At 36.7% G+C, this 9,447-nt stretch overlaps 1 protein-coding gene across 8 annotated transcripts; it reads left to right on the forward strand.

Annotated features, from left to right (window-relative positions):
- Positions 1-285: 285 nt before the first annotated feature.
- Positions 286-9,070, forward strand: LOC134883081 (uncharacterized). 8 transcript variants are annotated; one of them, XM_063911215.1, is made up of 22 exons: positions 286-551; positions 762-1,441; positions 1,880-1,906; positions 2,090-2,339; positions 2,633-2,790; positions 2,917-2,954; positions 3,039-3,099; positions 3,334-4,210; positions 4,532-4,558; positions 5,187-5,495; positions 5,891-5,929; positions 6,151-6,210; positions 6,423-6,494; positions 6,592-6,657; positions 6,766-6,834; positions 7,186-7,278; positions 7,652-7,670; positions 8,117-8,136; positions 8,250-8,290; positions 8,446-8,512; positions 8,675-8,715; positions 8,813-9,070. In XM_063911215.1, exons 8-22 carry the CDS (start codon positions 4,177-4,179, stop codon positions 8,903-8,905), a joined length of 1,050 nt encoding a protein of 349 aa, XP_063767285.1. In that variant the 5' UTR covers positions 286-551; positions 762-1,441; positions 1,880-1,906; positions 2,090-2,339; positions 2,633-2,790; positions 2,917-2,954; positions 3,039-3,099; positions 3,334-4,176; the 3' UTR covers positions 8,906-9,070. The 8 variants fall into 8 exon arrangements, with proteins under 8 accessions (XP_063767285.1, XP_063767286.1, XP_063767284.1 ...); XM_063911216.1 differs by having other exon boundaries at positions 2,698-2,843; XM_063911214.1 differs by having other exon boundaries at positions 2,698-2,790.
- The last annotated feature ends 377 nt before the right edge of the window (positions 9,071-9,447 follow it).

The following is a 9,447-nucleotide window of genomic DNA, read 5'->3' on the forward strand; positions in this document are numbered from 1 at the left end:
TCATAACTCTCTTGTATTGTTAATGATGTTGGTAGTTATTTCACACTTTAGCAACAATATAGCACCATTTGTAACCTAATATTTCCTCTAGCACCACCTTTCTGATAAGCTTTTACAGTGTTTCCCCGAGAACTGGTAAATCCCAGAGAGCAGAAGTAAGTTTAAACCATGAAGTACAGAAGAAGTCTCACCAGCAGTGATAATGTTGCTGGGAAAACTAACACTCTAACACATAAATTATATCATTGCAAACATAATTCAGAAATCACACTAGATCTCTGTTAAGTCAACAAAATGAATACAAAGCAGAAGAAGATGGAGGACGAGGTGGAGGTGGTGGAGCAAGCTGCAGCAGATACACAATGTTTAGGGAGAGAAATACAGTATTTCAATGTGCAAATGCATACTGTGCTTCTGAATTCCTTTCTATTCTTTTTAAAGACACCTGTTGTTTTATTTTGTTCTCCAATTTAGACTGAAAGCAAACATCACTGGTTTGCAGGGTGATTATGACGACACCTACAGCGTTGTCACCTATAAATTCAACAGTGGTGAGCTGCTTTCTCTTCCTGTTTAAAGCATGAGGTTTTTACACACGTTTATTAACCACTTGGTGCTGCAAGTTCTGCTAAATGCTTAAGTTTTTATTGCAGTGTATCAGAAAATAAACACCTTTTATACGTTGAAAAAATGCATAATGATCACTGACATCTAAACTTTACTGAAGGCAGTTAAGGCTTGTCTTTTTCTTCTTTTCATAGTGACAACAGCAGAGAAGCTGCATCAGTCCTGAGAGAGACTGCTCACAGCCATCAAAGTTCATTTGAAATCCAAGAGTTTTCTTTCTTTGCATTTATTTGTGAATTTTTATTACGTTAAATTTGATCATTATGTCCAAAATGTATTCAGCCCTTAAACACAACTATGATTTTACCAAAGTTTTCTAAGACGACTTAAAACTTTGAATTACACCAATGAGAGATTCTACAATGCTCTGACAAACATGATTACTTTGATACACTGTCAGTGAAGACTTTCATATACTTTATAAAGTGACACACACACACACACACACACACACACACACACACACACACACACACACACACACACACACACACACACACACACACACACACACACACACACACACACACACACACACACACACACACACACACACACAGTTTATCAACCAAACAACACGTACTCGTCTTTTTTAAGCATTGAGTCTCTGTGTGGTCAATCTGAAAAATAAAACCGTAAAGGTAATTTAAACAGGATGTGAAGTGTGTGTCTGTGGCCTGTATGATAATGTCATTCCCTTCTACAGCTACCTGTGGCTTTTGAGAACATTTTGTTAAATTACAGTGAGTTTGTCACGCAGTCAAACACACAAACTTCATCATGGCTGGACGCCTGCTGTTTGTCATCCTCGTGTGTAAGTTAAACCTCTTATTGATTTATTCATTATTAATGTAGGCTATTATAAACTTATGCAGGCTAGAAATGAGGTTGTTTGCTTTTGATAATCCACATGTCATTGTTTAAAACTGTCAGAGTGTGTATTATTAACATATTGCTCAGTGAATTTCCTACTCATGGAGTGTCCATGTGTTCAGAGACCTGGTGAAGGCTTAGTGAGCAAACAGGTCGTACAGTTAGAAAGCTTCTGAAATGGATTAATATTTATTCTTATTTTTATAAAGTGTAATATGTAATGTGTTGTTGTTGCCTACGTTTCCATGTGCTGATTGTGACTCCATTGGGGAGTCAAAACACGTTCAACTGTTACTTTTTTTTTTCTTCGTTGAACTCATTAATTTGTTAACTTTACGTCTCTTGAACTTGCTAACTTGCTAATTCTATTTTTCGACAGATTTCTTTCAATTGTATGAAGCACAAGGTCAGTCTCTGATCGATTGTCTTTATTGTCCAGGTTCTTTTTTATTGTTGGATATTTACCTTATCTTACAAACTATTTGATTATAAAGTATATAGTTTTCTCCATTAAATCATTTGTCACCATTAATAATACTTTCATATCAATTTTATTATTTATATCTGACACATATCGTTATATTTCCAGCTCTTCTCCCACCATCACTGACAATGAATCCACCGGTGATCACAGAGACAGACTCAGTCACTCTGCACTGTCAGACTCCACCGTCTGTTTCTGTGACTCAGTGTTATTTCTACAATGTGAAAGAAGAATCTGTCAGAGTCTCTGTCTCTTGTCTGAAGACACTGAGCTGCTGCTGATGTCACAGCAGAGATTACCTGCTGAGGATCTAAAGCTATTTTCCCACCTGTGACCCCAGTGAACATATCATCAGGTGAGCAAAAAGAATCTATGACTTACACATATTATGAACATTAAAAATAAAATGATATTTATGTAAGTAAAACATTTTTCCCCAATAGAAAATTGAAGTATTATGCAACAAATTAATGTTAGTTGAACTTTGTGAAAAAATGTAATATGCAACATTTGTTTGCTTCATTATTTTCTGTAATTCAATAATGTATCATCTTCTCAACTGTACTCACTTGTTTAATTTATATTAGTTTACAAAGCAATACGCTCTCCTTCATGTTTTATATTTTGCTTACCCTTTTCTGATCACAGGTACACAGTCGTCTTGCTTTTGTGTTGGAATTGAAACTGTGACTTGTTTCTGACTTTCACAACAGAAACAAGGAAAAGGAAGTTGGTAATAGTTGCGGCTTCTCTTGGAGGTGTTATCTTATTCGGACTGGCATTTCTGTTCACCAAAAGAACATTTGGTGAGAACTTAATTTGTGTGACCGCCAAAGCATGTGTCCTCCCTGCTCATTGTGTAAGTTAGTAAAGAATCCAGACGGAGGTTCAGGGTGATCAGGTTTTATTGATTGTGCTTTTTTGTGTTATAGATGCCTGTGGATATAAGGGAAAGCTCAGCAGTGGAGAGGTAATTTAAACACTTCTGTATCCTCTCAGTCAGTGATCATGCTGCTAACTCTCACTTTACCTTCCCTCTGTCTTTCTGATAAAGTACTTACCGAGTGGTTATGATGAGACGTACAGCATCGTCACTTATGAATGCAGCCACATTGGTGAGCTGCTTTTCTTTCTACCAGCTTTAATATTTGCTTGATCATGTTTCATACACATGTTTGGTTTCATCAGTATGTATAAACACAATGGGTGTACAGTGACATGAATAACTTACACTGTTTCTTTACATTATTTGATATTTTGGCAATTAGGCAGGACAGAAATTGTATGATACAAGAAAAGAGTTCAATGTACCATTGTGTGTGTGTCATGTCTTTTTTCTTTCCTACTAGAATGACAAACGCTAACCACAGCGTCACAAGAGGAACCATCTGCATCAGACCACAGAGATAATGTGTGCGGCATTTGAAAAACATTTTGAAGTTATAGAATTGTGCTTCTCATTAAAATTTGAGATGGGTCAAACACAAGTTGGATTTGTGCAGTTAAGTGTTATATACTAATTAATATACTACATATTAATCCATGTTAGCCTTCTCCTAATCAATACATTAAACATTTGAGCTTTTATATCTTTAACATGTTAGAAAATGGATGAAGAGTCTCAAAGGGTTCAGGTTACAGGGGGAGAATAAGTTAATCAGTTGTTTGTTTTAGTTTTATTTCAACTGAGGCAGAAGAAGTAAAAACCTCCATGGAAAAAGTGGGGGCCTTGACTTTACTTCAATACCAGCTAGAACAAAAAACACAGCCTGTGCAGCATAACACTGGACATATGAAGTGAAATATGGATTGCAGAGTTGTATGTTCAGGACAAAAATGAAATAACTTCATGTTTGATTCAAGAAGAACATGAACAAGCTAAGTGTTTCTGTAAAGTTGTGAGCAGCGTGTGAACACATGATGAACAGACTCTTTCATTTTCTTCTGAAACTGTGAGCTGACGCTTTGGTAGACCTGATATAAATACATAACATGTTCTAAGTTTTTAATAAATTGTGTTAAATCAAGTAGATGCACAGTGTGGGCGTTTCTGTGGCCTCTCTGTTTCATGTGTGATGCTAGCTGTGGTTTTCCTGAGAGCAAGTTCTGTAAATTGACACTAAAGTACATCAAAGCTCACATACTCAGAGACACAAGCTTCTTCTATCTGAGAAGTCTTATTCAGCTTCATCATGGCTGGACGTCTGCTGTTTCTCATCCTCATCTGTAAGTTATACCTTCAGGAGAGTTCTTCATTATTAATATAGACTTTTACAAACTACTGTAGGTTCAAACCTGCAGACATTTTGTCCACAATCATGTGGCATATTTTACCTCCTGTTCTTTTTATGGTTGTTCATTTCATACCTGTGTTTCAACTCTGTTTTTATCTGGAAACGTATTGTTAAACTGTGGTGCAGACCTTTAAATGAGTTCCTCAATAAATAAAGTCTATTTTGGTCTTTATCTTCATATTTTCAATAAGGCATTAATACGCTATTGTCATTATGTTGATTTAACTTTTTTAAACATCGTATTTTCTGGCAGATTCCTTTCACAAAATTCAAACACAAGGTCAGTCTCTGATAAATCTTCTTTCATGTCCACTTTTGCGGTTTTCACTGTGTGGGAAGTTTATTAAGGTCTGTTAATAATTTGACTATTATTACAAACGGTGAATTTGGACAGTTTATCTCCCAGTCACTTTACATTAAATGACAATTTCTTACTTTATGGTAGTTAAATATAGTATAAAATAAGTGCAAGATGCAGCATCATTACATTACATGTCACTTGTTAGACGCTTTTATCCAAAGAGAATTACATGCATCCCATACCGTGGACAATCTCCACAGGAGCAATTTGGGGTGAAGTGTCTTGCCCAGGGACACAACGACATGCTGACTGCAGTTGGACGCGAAGTATCTCATATCATGTTTAAAAGGAAATGGAAAAAAAAACTATTGAACAACCCATTGAAATGCCACCTTTGGGATGAAATATGACATTTAGTATAGTTACTGTTTGTCAGTAATGAGGGATGATTTTCATTACAGTGTAACAAACACTTTACTAACATTAAGACACACTACAAACTAAATATCACAAAGCTTTAATGTTAATTGCAAAACGCTATGACTGGAGTGTGACAGTATTTCAGGAGGATATAATATTGAATAACGTTTCATTAAACTTTCTTTAGGTCAAAAACCACAGATGAGTCTTCAACATTTTCCTGGTGAACTTGTTCTCTTTATCTGCTCTCTGCCTGGATCTGCTAATCATGATGTGAGATGTAACCTGTACTTTGGAGAAAAAAAACATCCAGTCCAAACAACCAGCTGGAAGAGAAGGGATTCAAAGAATCGGCTGTTCTGCCAGTTTACTTTCAGAGTCGATGACTTTCTAAGACATTTACATTTTGTGAAAAGACATGATGCCAGCTGTGATTATAGTTTGGGAAGTGAACCCGACTCTTCGTCTCCTCGTAGCGATGGATACAGCTTGACTGGTGAGTCGGAGAAGACACAACAACTTCTTAAAGTATTTCTCTATTTTTGGAATGCCGTTCGAAGTGTTTCAATATCACACTTTGTCATCAGAATAAGAATCAAATGAATTGGCCAAGGAAAATAAATGTTTATGCTAAAGAAGGAGACACATTTAATATAAACAAGGCAGCTGCTGACACACACTCACTCACTCACCACCCGCAAAGCTGAAACAGACACACACACACAACGTGGTGGATCAGGCAACATGCCATCCTGCTGAGCACATACATTTTTCCCTGGTTTATCCTTTCTGGAACAGCTCTGTGTTTAAGTAGTTGCTCAAATAAGAGAAGTCTTTTTTTTTTATTGTACACAAAAAAATGAAAGGCCCAAATCTTTGTCTTTACTGCAGATATTATGGGAAAAGAATCAGCTCCTACTATCCCCAGAGGTAAAGAGTTGCACTTCATCTGAAAAGCAATCCAGAACATGTTTACATAAGGCTTTAAAAATGTGTTTGTGTGGTAATGCATTTATTCAGTTGCCATATTTGACTGTTAACAAACTAAACATATGTTTCTTCTTATGCTCCCTCCTTATGCCCAAGTGATTTAAAAATATAAGTTTTCTGCACATGAAACTGACAGATCCAAAACCATCTTCTTTTTTTAGATATTGAAGAAAAGGAGAAACGCTTGACACAGACTATGGTGACATCTACTATGACCACAGGCAGGACATGTTATACCATTTTAATAGATATCCAGAATTCATCTCAATGTACTTATTATATTAGTTGTTTTGAATGTCTTATCAGTAAAGACTGTTATCAGTTCATCCACTCCTATAACTACGACCAAACAAACATCAGGTGAAACAATTACAGATTTATTAAATGTGACTTTCATTTATTACAATTTATATTTCTTTTATTCTTGTACTAGGTCTTACTGTTGAATCAACAAACACTGGTAGTTTCATATCTACATCCATAACACCAGTGAAACCAACACAAGGTAACACAAATACTCAGTTGAGTAATTATTCATACTGGCATACTTTTGTTTAGTTTCTTACATGTGAGTATTTTAAAAATTATTTTACATTAACGAGGACTTACTGTTGGATCAAGATACACCAATAGTTTTATCTCCAGAACACCAGTGGAACCTACAACAGGTAACATAAATACTCAGTCTCCTAATTATTCACACTGTCCATAAAAATACCAACAAGCATTTTTTCTAAATATTTTAATGTTTCTGACTAATTTATTTATTACAATAGGTCAGGCGCCTCATAAGTCTAGCACCAAAGCTGTTTTCCCATCTGTGACCCCAGTGAGCCCATCATCAGGTGAGCAAAAAGCATCTATAAGTTTTATTAACATTAACATTAAAATGATATTTATGATAGTAGCTGTTTTTTCCTAATAGCAAATTGACATATTATGCAGCAAATGAGTTAAAGCTGACCTTTTTGAAAAAAGTGAATAATATGTAAGATTTGTTTACTTCATTATTTTCTGTAATTCAATAATAATCATCTTCTCAACTGTACTCACATGTTTAACTTATATCAGTTGCAAAGCAATACACTGTGCTTCATGTTTTATATTTAGTTTGCCCTTTACTGATCACAGGTACACATACTTCTTGCTTTTGTGTTGGAAGTGATACTGACACTTGTTTCTGACCTTCACAACAGAAACATGGACATGGAAGTTGATAATAGTTGCGGCTTCTCTGGGAGGTATTATCTTACTGGGACTGGCATTTCTATTTACCAAAAGAACATTTGGTGAGAACTTGATTTTTGTGCCCAATTATGCATGTGTCCTCCTGCTCATTGTGTAAGTTAGCAAAGAATCCACGAAGAGGATAAGGGTGAGTTAGCAAACGCACATATTAAGCATGAAAGATCCTAAATCTCAGTTTAATAAAACATATTAAATACTTAGAAAGAAGGAAGTTTGTTTGAAGGGAGTTTATAATGTCTGCTCTTCACACCTGCTTGAACATGATTGGACGTCACTAGTAACACAGCTGTGAATGAGCCAATAAATGTGAAGCTTATCCGAAACGGCTGATGTCTAATAAGCCAATACCAACACTATACCACAGCTTCAGTGCTTTTCCCCAACAAACACCATGCTTCTTTCTCTCTTTTTCAGAAAGATGTGCTGCGCAGAGGTGAGAATATATATGTTTTACATTTTCAGCAAGAGTTGAGTTAGCAATGAGAAGTTTCTATCAGTTTGACATTTCCTTTATACAGAAGTTCATCTTATCCTCTTCAAGTAGCTTCTTAGTGCAGCCGCTGCAACAATTGTTCTGCTGTGTAAAGAGAGGGATTAGATATAATCTGCAATACGAGATGCCACCCACAGTAATTCTTCACACTGTACTTATAAAGAAGTGACCATTTAGGTCTGATAGGTTTTTAAAAAATAAATGTATTCCTTTTGATATTATCGTTTTTGTCAACCAGTGAATGCTGTTTCTAGGTAATGAGCACAACATGATGCAAGCTAGCATTTCGCTACCTCACTTGACCTAGTGCATCTGGTCCTTGTACATAAGTGTATGTACCCATTTCTAATGTGATTTTCTAAACTAAACTCTTCCCATCTGTATAGGACACAAGCCAATGTCACTGGTAACGTATACATGAAGCAGTCAGGAAACATCACTGTATTATTCAAACATACAGTATTGACATCATATTATGGTCTTCTTTTGTGTTGAGGTGTGTTTTACTTTCTGTTACAGATGACCTAATGTGCATGAGAAAGATGGACCATGGAGGATTGGTAATTAAAAAAACTGTTTTCTATGTCAGATATAACGTCCCCTTCATCTAAAATAATGGAACATTTGAAAAGCAAGGTTCCTCAAGGTTTATTAACATTTACGTTTATTGACAAGTTCCTCTCACTTTCTCTCCCCTCTTTCCTGTTATCTTCAGTTACCTGCAGGTAATGAGGAAGCCTACAGTACGGTCACCTCAGTACCTGCTGCTGTTTGTCTTACTGGTGAGCTGCAACTGTGTAATTGAATAAGAACTACAACCTAATTTACAGCACCTTTCCCAAAAATGGCTTCTGATGCAAGCAGATATTTAATCACTCAAGACTTCCTACAAATAGATCAGGTGGACTAAACCACTGAAACCATCCTCTCTGTTGTTCTCGCAGGTCCTGAGAAACTGAGCCGGCAAGAGTCTCGAAATGAGGATGTGAGTGAGACGTGAGACAGTGTGAAATACATTTGCTACATGTTTATATATAGTAATGATTTAATGAGCCTTAACAGTTGGTTTCTCTCCCCTTTAGTCTGACATATACCATGTGTACTCCACCATCTCCGAAGAGCCACCCCCATCAGCCCTGGAGGACATGGTGTACAGCACCCGCCAGGCTTATTAAATAGAAAGCAAACTTCCTGAAGGATCGCTTTTTGAACCATGTTCCATTTTTTCCACTTTTCTTTCATTCTTTTATAGTATCTTATGATTTAGAGGGTTTCAAATTGAAATACTGAACCACAGAATCCCTCTTTCCAAGCTAATGGTAATAAATAAACAGGTCTTCGATTCTTCTCGTCTGTCAGCGAGTGAACAGCACTGTGGCTGGGGGTTACCTCACTGAGCCTGTGACTGTGTTTTGTGTGTATGTGTGTGTTCTTGCAGTCACAAACGATAGCATCAAAACTTCGCCCGATGCAGGCATGAAAAGTTACTGAGGTGTTGCGATTCAGATGAAGGTTTAATTTAAAGATGGGCGTGGTCCGAGCAGGAGAGTCCATCATTGTCCCTGTCCCCAAAAAGACAAAACCCATCTGCCTCAATGACTACCGCCCAGTTGCACTCACCTCCATCATCATGAAGTGCTTTGAGCGGTTAGTCAAAACTTTTATCACCTCCTCCCTCCCTGACTCACTGGACCCCCTGCAGTTTGCCTACAGAGCA

This window comes from Eleginops maclovinus, chromosome 20 (assembly GCF_036324505.1).
Source record: "Eleginops maclovinus isolate JMC-PN-2008 ecotype Puerto Natales chromosome 20, JC_Emac_rtc_rv5, whole genome shotgun sequence".
NCBI classification, from domain to species: domain Eukaryota; kingdom Metazoa; phylum Chordata; class Actinopteri; order Perciformes; family Eleginopidae; genus Eleginops; species Eleginops maclovinus.

Coding starts and splice junctions, on each gene's coding strand:
- LOC134883081 (XM_063911215.1), top strand. CDS start 4,177: ATGGCTGGACGTCTGCTGTTTCTCATCCTCATCT. Junction 6,211..6,422: donor GACATCTACTATGACCACAG/GCAGGACATGTT, acceptor TTCTTGTACTAG/GTCTTACTGTTGAATCAACA. Junction 8,716..8,812: donor AAGAGTCTCGAAATGAGGAT/GTGAGTGAGACG, acceptor TCTCCCCTTTAG/TCTGACATATACCATGTGTA.